The 20,715-nt window shown below is 40.7% G+C and overlaps 1 protein-coding gene across 1 annotated transcript; it reads left to right on the plus strand.

Annotated features, from left to right (window-relative positions):
• The first annotated feature begins 385 nt into the window (after positions 1-385).
• On the plus strand, positions 386-10,383 carry psmd7.L (proteasome 26S subunit, non-ATPase 7 L homeolog). The gene is given in 7 exon segments (NM_001094254.1): positions 386-519; positions 2,938-3,029; positions 4,790-4,882; positions 5,177-5,274; positions 8,416-8,496; positions 9,170-9,261; positions 9,541-10,383. Coding segments are annotated over 7 exon segments (963 nt in total). The 5' UTR covers positions 386-445; the 3' UTR covers positions 9,974-10,383.
• Positions 10,384-20,715: the final 10,332 nt, after the last annotated feature.

Below are 20,715 nucleotides of genomic sequence, written 5' to 3' on the forward strand. Positions count from 1 at the left end.
ATAGGGAAGGGCTTTTTTTAAAGGGTATTACAAATTTAACGGCAATTGAAATCATTTAAGTAGCAAGTGTGTGTAAGTGTGAGGAATAAATACTGGTAAATTTTGCATTCAAATTTTTGCAGTAGAACTACACACCACTCAGATTTTGGGAATAAAATAAACAACCTTAGAAATCGACAGTTTGGTCGCAAACGGTGATATTTCCACCGCAACAACAAAAAGTATATAAATATGCCAGACGTTGGAGGGAGGGGGAATATTTCACACTACACGTCGTAATTTGTTTGGTCTGCCTGCAGCAAGATGGAGGTTAGTAATTTACATTATATCACTTCCGGCGCGCGATGAGAACTGGGTCTGTTCCTCCGGAAGTTGTAGTAGCTGTGTGAAGTGTGTGTGTTTTCCTGCCGGTTTTTGATTGTGTGTGACACTGAAGCCGGGAGCGATGCCTGAACTGGCGGTAGATAGAGTTGTGGTTCACCCGTTGGTGCTGCTTAGTGTAGTAGATCATTTTAACAGGTAAGAGTGAATGGCGATCTCGTACAATCTTTTGTATTACGCTGCTGACTCATGGGCGGAAGAGGCCCAGTTGACAGCTCCTGGAATACCGGGTTGCTACTAATATAAGTGCAGGCTGTGTGTCATAGTGTAAGTACGGATGGACTATGGCAGTCTGATCAACTCTGACAGCTGAAAGCGCTTCCCTGTGTCTGTAATATATGTTGCAGTTGCCAAGACTTGATCCTACAGTCTCTTGTAAACATACACCCACCCACCACATAAATAGCTTACCAGCTTCAAATATGGACACCCAGTCACAGTGATTTAAGTGCATTTAAACCTATAGTGTTACAGCTGGAAACATTGTGGAACTATATCTACACCTAAAACAGAAATCAAGTGGGTTTATATGTATCGCCTTAGCACTGATGTTATTAGTTATTGTCCTGTCATTCCGACAGCTATTGAACTATTCAAAGGACCTAGCAAATAGGTCGTCAAAATTGACTAAACTGCCCTAAGAGAATGTGGGCACAATTTTACCTGCTCTAAATGGCAGATTCCAGTCAGCAATGTGTAATGCACACCTAGACACAGCACGATTACTTGGAGTAAGAAAAAAGTTGTGTTGAGGAACGCTAATAAGTCATTTTATCACAAAAAATAAGCGGAATAGTGATAAAACCTGTTTGTTAAAAAATGTAGTATCACTATAGTTTGGGTGTATTAACTTGGTTTGGTATCTGGGCTTGTTCCCTTTTAAATGAACTTTTCGTATGATGTAGAGAGTGATATTCTGAGACAATTTGCAGTTGGTTTTAATTTTTTTATCATTTGTAGTTTTTATTTAGCTTTTTATTCAGCGGCTCTCCAGTTTGCAATCTGGTTGCTAGGTTCCAAATTACCCTAGCACCCATGCATTGATTTGAACAAGAGACTGGATTATGAATAGAAGAGGGCCTGAATAAAAAAAAAAGATGAGTAATAAAAAGTAGTAATAACAATAAATGTGTAGCCTTAAAGAGCATTTGTTTTTAGATGGGGTCAGACCCCCCCCCCCTCTATTTGAAAGCTGCAAAGAGTCAGAAGAAGGCAAATCATCCAAAAACTATTATTAAAAAAAGAAAACCAATTGTAAAGTTGCTTAGACTTGCCCATTCTATAACATATTTAAAGGTGAAGCACCCCTTTAGTGATGGTTCCCCTTTAGTGATGGTTCCCCTTTTACAACTGGGCCTCCAGCACCTGTAACAGGTAGATGGACAGCAAAAACAGCTACAAAATAGTAATGATTGTGGTAATTAATGTATCTTCTCTGCTTAAAACAGGGCACACTATCTTTTCCTTGGCACTTTTTACTCCCATAGATCTGTGACCTGTTTTTGAAATGTTCATCTAATGTTTTTTTTCCATACATACTGGGAATTTACTTTCTACCAGAATGACTCTTCTTTTACCTTTTGTATGCATATTTTATTGCTAATGAAAAATGCATGCGTATTGCAGGACTTCCTACAGGGTTGCCACGTCTAATTTTCGAAAACCAGCCCAAAACTAGCCAAGAAGCACTTCAAAAGTAGCCCATAAATAGCACAATATGTGCAGTGAAAAAAAAGTAAAAAAAAAATGAATCTTTGTAAAAATTTGCAAATTTTTCCATGAAGCGAAATGGGACAAATTTGCCCGTCACCATGGATGTAACTACAGAGCGGGACCCATAAAACCCTAATACATATACAATTTCATGAAATATTGGTAAAACAGGTCACCCTTATACATTTTGGTGGCCAGCAGATTTTTGCCCCAAAATTGTCTGATAATGAGGAAAGCCACTGGAAAATGTAAGAATGCTTAAGAGGGATGGGAGACTGGGGTACAGAGCCCAAAATCTGCTAACTCCTGACGTCTACACAAGTCAGTCCCATTGCATGCTGGGTATTGTAGTCTTACATTAAACTTGGCAGTCGGGATATTGTTAAACAAAAACTACATTACCCAACATGCACTGGGAGACAGGCTTGGCACTTTAGTGCAAGAAAAAAATTGGCTGGTTTCCAAAGTACAAACCAGCCTAAGGCCCAAAAAGTAGCCCAAATTAGCCCAGTTTGTACTTTCAAAACCCGCCTGGGCTTTAAATTAGTAGCCCAATTTGGCCGGAACCCTGGTTGCCACTAAACAATAGCATATGCTACAAAGCTAATACAGATATGTATAGTTTAATACCTTGCTGCTAATTAACTTGGTTGTGGTTGGAGTGTTTGTGGTATAATGTGTGTCCGTAATTCCCACATTTAGGGGACACGTGGTCCCTAGGTCATTGTTAAGCTCTGATCAATAACCTCAGTGCATCTACATAAACAATCCAAGCCTTGTGTTTTCTAGTAGCAGCACAATGAAGTGAACTAACAGATGCATTATTTGTGTTTGCAATTGCAGAATTGGAAAGGTTGGAAACCAAAAGAGAGTTGTCGGTGTTTTGCTGGGCTCCTGGCACAAAAAAATATTAGATGTCTCCAACAGTTTTGCAGGTGAGAAGCTTTTCTCATTTCACTTCTAAGCACAGCCCTTTATAGATAATATTACATGGTTATATGTAGTTAGGGTAAGGACACACTGGACGATTTTTCGTTAACGTTTTAAAAAAGTAAATTGCGGCGACAAGACGATCGTCTTTTTTGAACAGACGATTCACAGCGACTATTGGCACAGAGCGATTTGTATCCCATTATTCTGTGCGGTACGTGCTCCACCCAAACCGGAAACGGTTTGTGCTTCCCGCTGTAACCTGGCGTCTTTACGTTCTTGCGTCATTGCGTTCGCATTGTAATTTGAATACAATTGCTGCTACTTATCTGTATGCGTGTGCGTGTCTAGGAGATTTCAGTGCTTTTCTAAGTACATGCTATTTCTGATAAATCGCTCGGAAAAGGGTCTCAGTGCGTTTTGGAGCTACAGGCGATTCACAAACGCGCTGTGGGCACAGGAGCTGGCGTCTTTCATTTGTTTTTGTTCAGAGACAAAACGAGCGATATGTCGCCGCGATTTGCTTTTTAAAAACGTTGGCGACAAATCGTCCAGTGTGTCCTTACCCTTAAGCTTTTTGTAGTTAAAGCGATGCTGACATTTTTCTTTGAATGATAGGAAGTGTGTCTGTATAGCGAACATAAAGCTGTTGCATTGTTTATGGGTTTTTTACAACCCCCCCCCCCACACTACATTCTCTTGACACAATGACAGTGGTATTCAAAGATAATTTGAAGTTGGTCTTTACATTTTATTCTGTCGCTTTTTAAATAATTTAACATTTTATTCTGCAGCTCTCTGGATTGGACATTTTACTGTTACCTGGTTGCTAGGATGCCACTTAACCTAGCAATCAATGGCTGCAGTGAGAGACTATTTAATGAATTGCAGAGGCTGTGAATAAGTAATAATATTTTAAAGGAGATATTCACCTTCAGGCAACAACCCTTGTCATTAAAATATTTTCCCAACTGGTCTAGTTAAAGGGATACTGTCATAGGAAAACATGTTTTTTTCAAAATGCATCAGTTAATTTCCTGCTATTTCAGCAGACTTCGGCACTGTAATCCGTTTCTCAAAAGAACAAACTGATTTTTTTTTTATATTTAACTTAGAAATCTGACATTGGGCTAGGCATATTGTCACTTTCCCTGGTGCCCCCAGTCATGTGTCTTGTGCTCTGATAAAAAAAAATACACTTGTATTAGGAATGATATTTTACATCGTAGATTGAATTATTTGCAGTGTAAACAGTGTAATTTAGAAATAAAACCTACATCATAAAAATCATGACAGAATCCCTTTAAAAAAAAACTGTTTTAGTATAAATATTAATGCACATACATGGAAAATGTGTATTGGATGGAAGTAACGGTAAGATTATACCTCTTCCATTGTCTGTTTGCAACATATGATTTCTGTATTGATTTTAGGGAAATATATATCTAAGCTTCTGTACTTCAGAACATTGTATATTTTTTGTATCTAAATCTGTGCTACTGATGTGTTCTATCTCCTACATGCACTAGATTCTATCTTAAAGGCATTGTTCAGTGTAAAAATAAAAACTCGGTAAATGTTTCTAATATAGTTAGTTAGGCACAAATGTAATGTATAAAGGCTGGAGTGATTTGATGTATAACATGTCAGCAAGATCCCTGCAAAGCATTAGGGGTTTGACAATAAACTAACAGCAGTTTTACTGTGTCATGTGTCTCCTGGGTGTATATGGCAACATAATGGTACAGATGCTTTCTGCCTGCAGTTCCATTTGATGAAGATGATAAAGATGACTCTGTCTGGTTTCTGGATCATGACTATCTGGAGAACATGTATGGGATGTTCAAAAAGGTCAATGGTGAGTTCTTTGGTTTTATATCATTTTATTCTCTTTCAGTTCATTAACAGAGGGGTAGAAAAATAACACAAGTAGAGAAAATAAGACTAATCAAATACCTTTATGCGTTTCCTATCTATGAACACCATGTGAATAAGAATTTTTAATTTTTTTTCCTGCACGCACAAACCATTATAGCTTTTGGGTCTGATAACATAGAAATTGCCTTTGTCCATAGCCATGTATTTTTCATTGCTTTATCATAAATCTGCATTTTGTTATGTAACTTGTTTCTGTTCTTTCTTCATTCTCTAGCTCGTGAGCGGATAGTTGGCTGGTACCATACTGGGCCAAAGCTTCATAAAAATGACATCGCTATCAATGAACTCATGAAAAGATATTGCCCAAACTCAGTAAGTTTGAGCTCTCTGCTTGGTTATCTTGTAGTGCATTCTGGGGATAATATTGGTACCATATCTTACAATGTATCCATGCCAGTTTAATAAGCACAGGGTTCTGTCATTTAAGACTTTATTGCAAGCTATTCTTGTCACTCACAGATATCTCCATTCAAAATATTTATTTTGTAGTGCAAAGGCAAAACGATTTTACTCTACTATGATCTAATGTCGGAATTTAAATCTGACAGAGGGACAACAGGAAAATAAAGAAAGTAGAATGGTGCCGCAAAGCTGCGATCCCCAGGCCTTTGCAATTTTTCCCTAACGGCCTGGACATCAAACTTAGACATTCTATTCACTGGGGGGATAGGGCTTTCCTTTTCTTTTACAGTAGGTTGTTGTTGCTTTATAATGTTCATCCTTACAATTTGAGGTTGGTTTGTTTGGTTAGGGCAATACAGTCTTCACCAATATGAATTTTAAACCTGTGCTGATAGAGATGTGGCCGATTTTCAGCCAGATATCCATTAGGCAGGCCTCCGTCAATAAGCTGTCTGCCCTCTCAGGTCTTTATAAGTGAAAAGGTTATTTATTGAAAAGAACTGACTTTTATCAAAGTGAAAAACATTTACTGCTGTGTGTCTAATAAACACCAAATGGTGGGAAAGTGCATGGAGTGACATCATGAAAGATAATTAGACCAAAATAAACATGCATATAATTAGCTACCAATTAACTAGAACAAATCCACCAAGACGGGGAAAAAATCGAAATAAATAAGTATCACGTGGCAACACTAAAATATCTTATCATAACAAAGATATACTTTTAAAACTATAAATATTCCAATTCTAAAAACCATTGGAACTCCATTAAACAATGTGCTATCTCACTACTGTGTGATAAAAATGCTAATTCGCAAAAGTTAGACAAGAGAATCACTGCCACATATGTTACACATTATGTCTCCATAATTATTATAAATTAACAGAGAGTAATCCTAGAAAATAACTCACAAAAGATCAGAGAGTCAGTCTTAAAAAGAGTACTGCAGTCTGCATTGGCTCACAACAGATCAGTTAGTCTGTACTGGGGGAGAAATACTGCTGTGTGTGTGTGTCAAAGGGGGCGTTACCATCATATATTATTAAAGGAGGGAGAATCGTCTGCAGCCGTTGCTATGGACTACTAGTGGTAGCAACTCCCTACCCAGGCCAGAAAATACTAAACTCTAAAGTTAATTGTTAGTCTCACATATCAATACCGAAATAGTTACATAAAGATAGAAAAAGTGCGTATAAAATAAATAACCACTTGTGCAATGTAATGCTCAAAGTTAATACACTGACTTTACAATGAGAAGAACCACCATTTAAATAATTAGACAACCATACATCAGTGCAGACAAAAAGATTTAACAACACCAAGCAGAATTAAAATGCGCAAAAAAAGAAAAAAAATATTTTATCACATCAACTTCAAGAGACATAGAATTAGAGTACTTATATGGTGCAACACTTATATTGTATCTTGCTCTCCAGATCGAAATCATAAAAGAGGGCACCAGCTATAAGAAAAAATAGCATAAGAATTTACATAGGGTCTGCCACCTACTGTATTAACAGGACCAACATAAGTAGTCCATTGACAAACTGGGGCATATGACCACATAATACAAAGAATATACAATTCTATCTGTGGACAAACAGGTCTTTATATGAAAAAAACAAAAGGTTTTATTTGATCAACGTTTCGGCTCAACAGCTGGAGCCGTCTTCGTCTTCTCTTTTAGTTCCTGAAGACGGCTCCAGCTGTTGAGCCGAAACGTTGATCAAATAAAACCTTTTGTTTTTTTCATATAAAGACCTGTTTGGTGCGGTTTTCTTTTTGATTATATATATATATATATATATTATATATATATATATATATATATATATATAATATATATAATATATATATATATATATAATATATATAATATATATATATATATATATATATATATATATATATATATATATATATATATAATATATATATATATATATATATATAATATATATATATATAATATATATATATATAATATATATATATATAATATATATATATATATATATATATATATAATATATATATATATATATATATAATATATTATTTGTAGTACATACTAAACACTTGAGCAATCTTAATCTAGTGGTCATCAGACTCCTTAAATAAAGGGCAATTGTAATGGAGTCTTAAATTCAGTATGTCTTCTCATTTGTACAAAGAGACTACACTCCACTTTTTGTAAAATGATCCATACATTCAAATGATGAACAAAATGGTGTAGAGATATTATATGATTTGTTATTATATTAACCTAATTGAGTTTGAATGGTGTAATAGCCAGAGGGCCTCCTGCCAGTTCTTTGACGGAAGGATTAAAACCACTGTATCTTTTAGGCGAGGGATGTGTATTACAAAAAGACCACTTAAAAACGTAAGCATTCAAAATAATAGATAATTAAGCTGTATTTGCTGTTTTAGGACAGGTTCAATACACACCCCAGCTTGAGATGCAGTTTCATCTGAGAGTATAAAATATGGGAAGATATCTCAGATTGAAAGTTTAAACCAGGGATGCAACAAATTCACTATTTGGGATGCAGCCTAATCCCGAATCCTTGGTGAAAGATTTGGCTGAATACCGAACCGAATCCTAATTTGCATATGCAAATTATGGACAGGAAAGGAAATATTGGAAAAAATTCTTTATTTGTGAAGAAAAGTCACATGATTTCCCTACCCGCCCCTAATTTGCATATGCAAATTAGGATTTCGTTCGGCCAGGCACAAGTATTCGGCTGAATCCAAATCCTGCTGAAAAAGCCGTAAACCCCGAACCGAATCCTGGATTCGTTGCATCCCTAGTTTAAATAGTTTTTTTGTATCTGCATTGAAAATTACTGTAGCCCTAATTTCTGAAGTGATATCTGTCATGAATGAAATGGTATCAAAAGCTTCATGTATGTCATGTATCAGATTTCAGCAAGGAAGGTGGCTTGTCACCATTAACATGCATAGTGTTGGAGTGTCAATCACATTAACTGCTTCTGAAACAAGTGCCTGATTTGATGTGTTAAATCTATTCCTGTCTTTTAGGTGCTGGTTATAATTGATGTGAAGCCAAAAGATCTGGGCCTTCCCACTGAGGCATACATTTCTGTGGAAGAAGTTCATGATGTGAGTGCGGCTAGTTTTAAATTCTTGCTCATAACCAAACAGGGTCTGTGGTGCACTGTGATTAAATCTGGAGGGACATTGCCCCCATTTAGTTATTGCTTGCTTCCTGACATGTCAAATCCCTGTGATCATTCCTTTCACTACAAACCTGCAACAACTCAATCTTCACCCCCTACTGTTAGTGGCCTAGGCAGAAGCCCAGGAATAGTTTGTACTCCATTTATGCCTTATACAAACCTCTTTCAAAATAAATCTGCATTCTGACAAATGAATTAACATAGTCCATTCTTGTATTACACCCATAGTTCACTCATCTATTACACCCATGCATTCCTCAGCCATGTCCTTTTAAATCTATGAAGCTTTCAGGCTTGGTACTCCATAGACTCTGGTCCTCCTAATATAATCATTTGTCTCAGAGGAAAACCTTAACTAGGTGACTAAACCTGCATTTTAGTATAACAATACAGTTAACTGGATGCAATTTGCTTTCCTAATGTAATTCTTTAATGATGTAATGATGATTCTACAGTCTGTGGACCTCTATGAACTGGGGATTTACCAAATACATACTGGAATTTCTCTATGTTTATTATATAGTCAGTATAGCAAGGCAGCATTCCATTATACTTCTAGAATTGTTTATTCATTTGGCTCCCTGTTCACCTTTCAGGATGGCACACCAACTTCCAAGACTTTTGAACATGTCACCAGTGAGATTGGTGCGGAAGAGGCAGAAGAAGTTGGGGTGGAACATTTGTTAAGGTAATTGAAACTAACGACATGTTGTACAGTATGATTTTTGTAAGACAGATAAGTGCCCTCATGCAATCAGTCAGCTAACTGCTTTCACCATTTTACCTTGAATAGAAGAGAATAACTTATTGGGTGCCGTGTTCCTGGTTTAGGGAAAATATATTGCACTTTGGCTTTTGCACTCCGCTTTTAAATATTGACCCAGTGAAGAGGCAGTTATTAAGCGGGGCATGCCAAGGGGATTTAGACATGCAGACTCATAAGACATTTTTTTTAAAACATATCCAGAGATATCAAAGACACTACAGTCGGGACCTTGTCACAGCGTATCACAAACCAGGTGCATGGACTGAAGGGGCTGAACTCCAAACTGCTTGACATCAGGAGCTACCTGGAGAAAGTGTCCTCAGGCAAACTACCCATCAATCACCAGATCATCTATCAGCTGCAGGACGTCTTCAACCTACTGCCAGATGTCAACCTTCAAGAGTTTGTCAAGGCCTTCTACCTAAAGACTAATGACCAGATGCTTGTGGTCTATCTAGCCTCGTTAATTCGCTCTGTGGTAGCCCTTCATAATCTTATCAATAATAAGATCGCCAATAGGGACGCGGAAAAGAAGGAAGGTCAGGAGAAAGAGGAGAGCAAGAAGGAGAGGAAAGATGAAAAGGAAAAAGAGAAAAGTGATGCAAAGAAAGAAGAAAAGAAGGAGAAGAAATGAGTTGTATTAATAGTATTTTTGTTGTTGTTCAGGGAATGGATAGGCCTATTAAAGCAAATCTTGTAAACAGAAACTGCTCAGGCTTTTCTTATTATAACTGCAGGGGAGGATCTTGCAACATCTCATGAGGCATGGATGGCATACTTAGTGGCATTACATTAAAACAGCTATAAAATTGTACTACATCACTCTTCCATTGTCATTCTTTGATGAGCAGTGATATCTTTAGTGCACAATATAGTCCCTACATTCATATTTCCATGAGTAACAATTTTGGAGTTTAGTATATAGATTTTTTTTTTCTGAGAGACCTGCGTGTGTGGTGGAAGAGCAGCATCTTCCAGGCATTTTGTGTGGGAGATTTGGCTGTTATTTCACTTCTGCAAAAATCATTAAAAGATTTATGAGAATTTGCTTCTAAAATGTCGTATTCCTGGCTGACTCTGGGTGCCGATGGCTTCTTTCTCTTATGCAAATGCATCTAACTATCAATACTAACTATGAAATTGCACGGTAGAAATAACTCCTCATTAGCCTCTTTTTTTTCCCTGCAAACAGCACTGTATGGAGTTAAATATTTCTAAATTGCCTGACATAGAAACAAAGCCCTTTCACAAATAAGACTGCTCTTATAAATTAAATTCAGTATATGCAGTGTTCAAATTCAGAATTCCTAGCAGAGCAGCTGGAGGTATTCCAAGTTGCAGAGACCTGTATAACCCCCTCTAATTCATATCAGAGAAAAAAAAGAAAAGAAAATAAACTGCTCAGGGAGCTAGCTGCAGTAGTGGCTGATAATGTACAAACTCAAGAAAGGTGCCCCAAAAATGATCTTTTTGTTAGCAGAGAGCTGATCTGAACTGCAGGCGCAGCTTCTCTGTAAGTGAGGACACCCCAACTTCTGTGTGAACAGTAACTTGGTTGCTTTATAGAACTCAGCATAACATGTCTGCAACAGGAACGTTTCATAGAGAGCATATGCAGGAAGAGGAAGAAGAAAACCACACATGATTACCATTGCTAAGCAACAATAGACCCTCCCTGCATTAAGCAACATGCACTGGAACAATTTCTGTCTGTTGTTTTCCAACACCCCCTCTCAACAGTATGGAGATTATTCCACAAGATTCATTCTTTCAATCGGTTTCTCAAAATTATCCTTGGGCAATGGTTTGGTTAATTGGTCTGCCACCATAGTCTCTGTTGGACAGTACTGCAATTCAATGATGCCCTGATCTTGAGAGTCCCTCAAAAGATGATATTTCACATCAATTTGTTTAGTAAGCTGGTTCACCTTTTCTGTTTGTGACAACTTAATACATCCTTGGTTGTCTTCCAAGAGCAGGGTTGGTCCGTGTATGTCCATACCCAAGTCCATCAAGAGTTGTTGTAACCAGATAACTTCTTGACGAGCTTGTGCTGCAGCAATATATTCAGCTTCTGTTGATGATAAGGCTACTGTGGCTTGTTTTTTACTGGTCCCACATATGGTGCCTTTTCCAAGTTGAAACAAATCTTGTAGTTGACATTCGATCATTTACATCACCTGCCCAGTCTGTGTCTACATAACTAGTTAACTTTGCTATGTGTACTGCTGGCAATTTCCACTTCTTATTGATAGTCCCTTTCAGGTAGGGATGCACCGAATCCACTATTTTGGATTTGGCCGAACCCCCCGAATCCTTCTCGAAAGATTCGACGAACCGAATCCCTAATTTGCATATGTAAATTAAGGGAGGGAAAGGGAAAGCATTTTTTACTTCCTTGTTTTGTGACAAAAAGTTATGTGATTTCCCTCCCTGCCCCTAATTTGCCTATGCAAATTCGGATTCGGTTTGGCCGGGCAGAAGGATTCGGCCAAATCCGAATCCTGCTGAAAAAGGCCGAATCCTGGATTCGGTGCATCCCTACTTTCAGCTATTTTATGATGTGCTTTGCCGCATTCTAATCACAATGCGATGGAGCTGAAACCTTTTCTGCAAAGTATTCCTACTGCTGCTACAATGTCTGGTCTTGTCACTGTCGCTATGAACAACAATTGGCCAATAACCTTTTCAATACTGATGGTTGTCTGTCAGTTAACAATCGCTCCCCATTCTCGGCTTTCAGATATTCAACTTCCATAGGCGTTTTCACTTCCTTTGCTTCCTCCATTCCACAATAAGTTATCAGTTCTTGAATTTTTATTTTTCTGATTAAGTAGCAAACTTCCATCCTCATTTCTCTCAATTTGTATTCCACGGTGATATGTGACATTTCCAAAATCCTTCCATTTCAAAGTTTGCCTTTAGTCATCACTGTCCTCTCCTTGCTCATAACAGACTAGCACATCATCCACATAGATCAATACATATATCCATCTGTTGGTTTCTTTCTTACTGTAAAGACATGGATCTGCCTTGCTTCTGGAAAATCCTCCGTGTAAAAGGACTTGATTTATTTTCTCATTCCAGGCTCTGGCAGCTTGTTTAAGTCCATATGGGCCCTTCTGAAGCTTTCATACCAAATCTATGGTTTCTGGATTCACAAAACCAGCTGGTTGTTCCATGTATATGTCTTCATCAATTTCACCAGAAAGAAATGCAGTTTTCACATCTAGGTGTCTTACTTGCATACCTTTCCTGGCTGCCATACATAGGAGTGTTCTCGGTTGTATATTTCACTATTGGAGCAAAAGTTTCATCATAGTCCTGACCAAATTTTTGTGAGTACCATTTGGAGACTAATCTAGCCTTGTAACGCTCAACTTCTCCGTTTGCGTTGTATTTCACTTTAAATATCTGAGTCAAAGTCCATGTTTCATTTTTGTTCCAGGAATCAATTTAATCTTGTGCTGAAACTTGCCATTTTTTGGCTTCACTTTTTGGTAGCTGATTGATCTCTTCCCAGGAGTTTGGTTTAAACATTTCTTGTGTGTGAGCTTTGTAAGAGTATCTGGGAGCTGGTATCCCTTTTGTGGTGCAGGTTGACCTTCACAGTTCAGTTTCCTCTGTGACATTTGGTCATTGAGGTGTACTTTGTTTATTTTACATCATGTGCTTCAGAGTCACCTGTTTTGGCAAGTGGTTCTACCCCTCATGTCACAGACACTGTTGTCTCTTCAGAGGATTCAGGTATCATGGTTTTTGAGGCTCATCAAAATATACGCTGTGGCTTACTTTCACTTTGCAGGTTTTAGGATTTAGAACTCTGTAACCTTTACTTTGCTCTCTGTATGCAACAGATACTGTACACCTTCTGTAGCTCTGTCTCCCAATTTGCAGCATTTTCCACTTGGAATGTGCACATGTGCCTTGCAACCAAATGCTCTCAAGTGATTTACACTAGGTTTCTTACCATTCCACAGCTTGTAAGGGGTAACTGCTAAAGATTTTGGTTGGTAGACAGTTTTGTAGGTATGTTGCTGTGGTTATTGCTTCTCCCCAGAATTTGTTTGGGAGTTTGGCATCATTTAGCATAAACCTTGTCATCTCTACACATGTGCAATTCTTTCTTTTTGCTACACCGTTCTGCTCTGAAGTGTATGGAGCACTAGTTTGATGTTGAATGCCTTGTTCCTTTAGATATGCTTTAGCTTCAGTGCTTGTGTACTCCCCTCCATTGTCAGATCCACGTGTCACAGGATTGCGCTGGAAGTTGTTTGTGGATTCTGCTATATACTCCTTGAGTTTATCCAGTGTTTCACTTTTGCGCTTCATTAGATAGACTTTTGTGTATCTGGAGTAATCATCTATGATGGGGTCTGTGTTCTTATTGGTCCACACACATCACTGTGGATCAATTATAAGGGTTGACTTGCCCTGCTCTGACTTGTTTTAGGTAACCTTGTTGCCTTTGCTTTGATACAGCAGATGCATTTCATGATTGTATTACAAGGTGAGATATCCATATCAGAAGTCATATTTTTGTTGAACAGTTCATGTATTGCATCTGGATGTCTGTGCCATGTATGAATGCATTTCTGATGAGGCGATTAAGTGGCAATTTTAGCCTTGTTTTCTCCACATTGGCATGAGGCATGTGGAGAACACCCTTTGCAATTTCTTTTGCTGTCTTTGCCACTCATGTTTTTGTTCATTTTTCCATATAAAACAGTCTTTCTTTAAATTACCTGGCTTTTTTTAACGAAAACACACTCTGCTCTGTGCATCTCCTTTTGCAATTTGTCCAGCTTTAAGAGCAGTTTCTGGTGCTATAGTCTCTTTCTGCGATTATATTCATCAATTAACTTGCCTTTGACATATTCTAGAGTTATTTCTGACTCTGGTCTGACTTCAATGGCATTTATCAGAGGGCTATATGATTCAGGAAGGCTGCATAGAAGGAGAGCTGCTAAATGTCTTTAATTTCCTCTCCAATTCCTCTGAGCAATTTCTAAAGTTGCATTTAAATGTTCCTGCATTTCCTAATTGTTCTGCAGTCTCATGCTGTATAGATTACGCAGAAGGTACAGTTTACTGTTTAAGTTTAAGTTTGACCTCTCATGGAGTGCCCGCTGTAGACTCTTTTCTGATGTGAATCAGTTGATCATCTTCCACCAGTAGACTAATAACTGCTTTCACCTGTCTGTTTCTTTTATCCCAATCCTCAGGATTGTTTTCTGGTCTCTCTGTACCTTCCACAGGTCATCCTTACATAAAAGCATTTCCACCTTAAATTTCCATATCTGATAGTTGTTGTTGTTGTTCATCTTTGCTATGCCTGACCTCCAGACTAACTGCCATTTTACCATGTGCTCAGCTTCTGTCTGTCTCTGCAGAGATTCTCAGGATCAGAAACCAGTGGTGCTTCCTTCCGAGTGTGTATATGTGTCCTAAGTGGGTGTATAATGCGTCCTATAGTGGGTGTGTGTGTATGTGTCCTTTAGCTGGTGTATGTTTTCCATAGTACATGTTTGTATGTGTCTTATAGCGGGTGTGTGTATGTGTCCTATAGCGGGTGTGTGTATTTGTCCTATAGCGGGTGTATGTGTCCTAAAGCGGGGGTGTGTGTGTATGTGTTTTATTGCGTGTGTGTATGTGTTTTATTGCGGGTGTGTGTATGTGTCCTATTGCGGGTGTATGTGTCCTATAGCGGGTTTGTGTATGTCTCCTTTAGCGGGTGTGTGTGTATGTGTCCTATTGCGGGTGTGTGTATGTGTCCTATTGCGGGTGTGTGTATGTGTCCTAAAGCGGGTGTGTGTTTGTGTCCTATAGCGGGTGCTTGTATGTGTCCTATAGAGGGTGTGTGTATGTGTCCTATAGCGGGTGTGTGTGTATGTGTCCTATAGCGGGTGTGTGTATGTGTCCTATAGCGGGTGTATCTGTCCTATTGTGGGTTTATGTGTGTATGTGTCCTGTAGCGGGTGTTTGTATGTGTCCTATAGAAGGTGTGTGTAGGTGTCTTATAGCCAGTGCCGCCATCAGAAATCGCAGGGCCCCATACGACAACATTTCCTGGGCTTCGCCCCCACAAGCGGCTGTGTGTAATTGTCCTAAAGCGGGTTTGTGTGTCCTACTTCGGGTGTGTGTATGTGTCCTAAAGAGGGTGTGTGTATGTGTCCTTTAGCTGGTGTATGTGTTCCATAGCGCATGTTTGCATGTGTCTTATAGCAGGTGTGTGTATGTGTCCTATTGCGGGTGTATGTGTCCTATAGCGGGTGTGTGTATGTGCCCTTTAGCTGGTGTATGTGTTCCATAGCGCATGTTTGTATTTGTCTTATAGCAGGTGTGTTTATGTGTATTATAGCGAGTGTATGTGTCCTATTGCGGGTGTGTGTATGTGTCCTATTGCGGGTGTGTGTATGTGTCCTATTGCGGGTGTGTGTATGTGTCCTAAAGCGGGTGTGTGTATGTGTCCTCAAGCGGGTGTGTGTATTTTTCCTCAAGCGGGTGTGTGTATGTGTTTTATTGCGAGTGTGTGTATGTGTCCTAAAGCGGGTGTGTGTATGTGTCCTTTAGCTGGTGTATGTGTTCCATAGCGCATGTTTGTATGTGTCTTATAGCGGGTGTGTGTATGTTTCCTATTGCGGGTGTATGTGTCCTATTGCGGGTGTATGTGTGTATGTGTCCTATTGCGGGTGTATGTGTCCTATTGCGGGTGTATGTGTCCTATTGCGGGTGTATGTGTCCTCAAGCGGGTGTATGTGTCCTCAAGCGGGTGTGTGTATGTGTCCTAAAGCGGGTGTGTGTATTTGTCTTAAAGCGGGTGTGTGTGTATGTGTCCTTTAGCTGGTGTATGTGTTCCGTAGCGCATGTTTGTATGTGTCCTATAGCGGGTGTGTGTATGTGTCCTAAAGCGGGTGTTTGTGTGTGTGTCCTATAGCGGGTGTGTGTATGTGTCCTATAGCGGGTGTGTGTATGTGTCCTAAAGGGGGTGTGTGTATGTGTCCTAAAGCGGGTGTGTGTGTATGTGTCCTAAAGCGGGTGTGTGTAGTTGTCCTAAAGCGGGTGTGTGTAGTTGTCCTAAAGCGGGTGTGTGTATGTGTCCTAAAGCGGGTGTGTGTATTTGTCCTAAAGCAGGTGTGTGTGTATGTGTCCTGTTGCGGGTGTGTGTATGTGTCCTATTGCGGGTGTATGTGTGTATGTGTCCTATTGCGGGTGTATGTGTGTATGTGTCCTATTGCAGGTTTATGTGTGTATGTGTCCTCAAGCGGGTGTGTGTATGTGTCCTAAAGCGGGTGTGTGTATTTGTCTTAAAGCGGGTGTGTGTGTATGTGTCCTATTGCGGGGTGTGTGTATGTTTTTTATTGCGGATGTGTGTACGTGTCCTACAGTGGGTGTGTGTATGTGTCCTTTAGCTGGTGTATGTGTTCCGTAGTGCATGTTTGTATGTGTCCTATAGCGGGTGTGTGTATGTGTCCTAAAGCGGGTGTGTGTGTATGTGTCCTATAGCGGGTGTGTGTATGTGTCCTAAAGCGGGTGTGTGTATGTGTCCTAAAGCGGGTGTGTGTGTATGTGTCCTAAAGCGGGTGTGTGTGTATGTGTCCTAAAGCGGGTGTGTGTGTATGTGTCCTAAAGTGGGTGTGTGTATTTTTCCTAAAGCAGGTGTGTGTGTATGTGTCCTGTTGCGGGTGTGTGTATGTGTCCTATAGCGGGTGTGTGTATGTGTCCTAAAGCGGGTGTGTGTATTTTTCCTAAAGCAGGTGTGTGTGTATGTGTCCTGTTGCGGGTGTGTGTATGTGTCCTAAAGCGGGTGTGTGTATTTTTCCTAAAGCAGGTGTGTGTGTATGTGTCCTAAAGCGGGTTTGTGTATGTGTCCTATAGCGGGTGTGTGTATGTGTCCTAAAGCGGGTGTGTGTAGTTGTCCTAAAGCGGGTGTGTGTATGTGTCCTAAAGCGGGTGTGTGTATTTGTCCTAAAGCGGGTGTGTGTATGTGTCCTGTTGCGGGTGTGTGTATGTGTCCTAAAGTGGGTGTGTGTTTGTGTCCAATAGCGGGTGCGTGTATGTGTCCTATTGCGGGTGTGTATGTGTCCTATTGCGGGTGTATGTGTGTATGTGTCCTATTGCAGGTTTATGTGTGTATGTGTCCTCAAGCGGGTGTGTGTATGTGTCCTAAAGCGGGTGTGTGTATGTGTCCTAAAGCGGGTGTGTGTATGTGTCCTATAGCGGGGGTGTGTATGTGTCCTAAAGCGGGTGTGTGTATGTGTCCTAAAGCGGGTGTGTGTGTATGTGTCCTAAAGCGGGTGTGTGTATGTGTCCTAAAGCGAGTGTGTCTATGTGTCCTAAAGCTGGTGTGTGTATGTGTCCTAAAGCGGGTGTGTGTATTTGTCCTAAAGCAGGTGTGTGTGTATGTGTCCTGTTGTGGGTGTGTGTATGTGTCCTAAAGTGGGTGTGTATGTGTCCTAAAGTGGGTGTGTATGTGTCCTAAAGCGGGTGTGTGTGTATGTGTCCTAAAGCGGGTGTGTGTATGTGTCCTAAAGTGGGTGTGTGTTTGTGTCCAATAGCGGGTGCGTGTATGTGTCCTATTGCGGGTGTGTATGTGTCCTATTGCGGGTGTATGTGTGTATGTGTCCTATTGCAGGTTTATGTGTGTATGTGTCCTCAAGCGGGTGTGTGTATGTGTCCTAAAGCGGGTGTGTGTATTTGTCTTAAAGCGGGTGTGTGTGTATGTGTCCTATTGCGGGGTGTGTGTATGTTTTTTATTGCGGATGTGTGTACGTGTCCTAAAGTGGGTGTGTGTATGTGTCCTTTAGCTGGTGTATGTGTTCGTAGCGCATGTTTGTATGTGTCCTATAGCGGGTGTGTGTATGTGTCCTAAAGCGGGTGTGTGTGTATGTGTCCTATAGCGGGTGTGTGTATGTGTCCTAAAGCGGGTGTGTGTATGTGTCCTAAAGCGGGTGTGTGTATGTGTCCTAAAGCGGGTGTGTGTGTATGTGTCCTAAAGCGGGTGTGTGTATGTGTCCTAAAGCGAGTGTGTCTATGTGTCCTAAAGCGGGTGTGTGTATGTGTCCTAAAGCGGGTGTGTGTGTATGTGTCCTGTTGCGGGTGTGTGTATGTGTCCTAAAGTGGGTGTGTATGTGTCCTAAAGCGGGTGTGTGTATGTGTCCTAAAGCGGGTGTGTGTGTATGTATCCTAAAGCGGGTGTGTGTATGTGTCCTAAAGCGAGTGTGTCTATGTGTCCTAAAGCGGGTGTGTGTATTTGTCCTAAAGCGGGTGTGTGTGTATGTGTCCTAAAGCGGGTGTGTGTGTATGTGTCCTAAAGCGGGTGTGTGTAGTTGTCCTAAAGCGGGTGTGTGTATGTGTCCTAAAGCGGGTGTGTGTATTTTTCCTAAAGCAGGTGTGTGTGTATGTGTCCTGTTGCGGGTGTGTGTATGTGTCCTAAAGTGGGTGTGTATGTGTCCTATTGCGGGTGTATGTGTGTATGTGTCCTATTGCGGGTGTATGTGTCCTATTGCGGGTGTATGTGTATATGTGTCCTATTGCAGGTTTATGCGTGTATGTGTCCTCAAGCGGGTGTGTGTATGTGTCCTAAAGCGGGTGTGTGTATTTGTCTTAAAGCGGGTGTGTGTGTATGTGTCCTCAAGCGGGGTGTGTGTATGTTTTTTATTGCGGATGTGTGTACGTGTCCTAAAGTGGGTGTGTGTATGTGTCCTTTAGCTGGTGTATGTGTTCGTAGCGCATGTTTGTATGTGTCCTATAGCGGGTGTGTGTATGTGTCCTAAAGCGGGTGTGTGTGTATGTGTCCTATAGCGGGTGTGTGTATGTGTCCTAAAGCGGGTGTGTGTGTATGTGTCCTAAAGCGGGTGTGTGTATGTGTCCTAAAGCGGGTGTGTGTATGTGTCCTAAAGCGAGTGTGTCTATGTGTCCTAAAGCGGGTGTGTGTATGTGTCCTAAAGCGGGTGTGTGTATTTGTCCTAAAGCAGGTGTGTGTGTATGTGTCCTGTTGCGGGTGTGTGTATGTGTCCTAAAGTGGGTGTGTATGTGTCCTAAAGCGGGTGTGTGTATGTGTCCTAAAGCGGGTGTGTGTGTATGTGTCCTAAAGCGGGTGTGTGTATGTGTCCTAAAGCGAGTGTGTCTATGTGTCCTAAAGCGGGTGTGTGTATTTGTCCTAAAGCGGGTGTGTGTGTATGTGTCCTAAAGCGGGTGTGTGTGTATGTGTCCTAAAGCGGGTGTGTGTAGTTGTCCTAAAGCGGGTGTGTGTATGTGTCCTAAAGCGGGTGTGTGTATTTTTCCTAAAGCAGGTGTGTGTGTATGTGTCCTGTTGCGGGTGTGTGTATGTGTCCTAAAGTGTGTGTGTATGTGTCCTATTGCGGGTGTATGTGTGTATGTGTCCTATTGCGGGTGTATGTGTCCTATTGCGGGTGTATGTGTCCTATTGCGGGTGTATGTGTATATGTGTCCTATTGCAGGTTTATGCGTGTATGTGTCCTCAAGCGGGTGTGTGTATGTGTCCTAAAGCGGGTGTGTGTATTTGTCTTAAAGCGGGTGTGTGTGTATGTGTCCTATTGCGGGGTGTGTGTATGTTTTTTATTGCGGATGTGTGTACGTGTCCTAAAGTGTGTGTGTGTATGTGTCCTTTAGCTGGTGTATGTGTTCAGTAGCGCATGTTTGTATGTGTCCTATAGCGGGTGTGTGTATGTGTCCTAAAGCGGGTGTGTGTGTATGTGTCCTATAGCGGGTGTGTGTATGTGTCCTAAAGCGGGTGTGTGTATGTGTCCTAAAGCGGGTGTGTGTGTATGTGTCCTAAAGCGGGTGTGTGTATGTGTCCTAAAGCGGGTGTGTGTAGTTGTCCTAAAGCGGGTGTGTGTATGTGTCCTAAAGCGGGTGTGTGTATTTGTCCTAAAGCAGGTGTGTGTATGTGTCCTGTTGCGGGTGTGTGTATGTGTCCTAAAGTGGGTGTGTGTTTGTGTCCAATAGCGGGTGCGTGTATGTGTCCTATTGCGGGTGTGTATGTGTCCTATTGCGGGTGTATGTGTGTATATGTCCTATTGCAGGTTTATGTGTGTATGTGTCCTCAAGCGGGTGTGTGTATGTGTCCTAAAGCGGGTGTGTGTATTTGTCTTAAAGCGGGTGTGTGTGTATGTGTCCTATTGCGGGGTGTGTGTATGTTTTTTATTGCGGATGTGTGTACGTGTCCTAAAGTGGGTGTGTGTATGTGTCCTTTAGCTGGTGTATGTGTTCGTAGCGCATGTTTGTATGTGTCCTATAGCGGGTGTGTGTATGTGTCCTAAAGCGGGTGTGTGTATGTGTCCTAAAGCGGGTGTGTGTATGTGTCCTAAAGCGGGTGTGTGTGTATGTGTCCTAAAGCGGGTGTGTGTATGT

This window comes from Xenopus laevis, chromosome 4L (genome assembly GCF_017654675.1).
Source record: "Xenopus laevis strain J_2021 chromosome 4L, Xenopus_laevis_v10.1, whole genome shotgun sequence".
NCBI lineage: Eukaryota > Metazoa > Chordata > Amphibia > Anura > Pipidae > Xenopus > Xenopus laevis.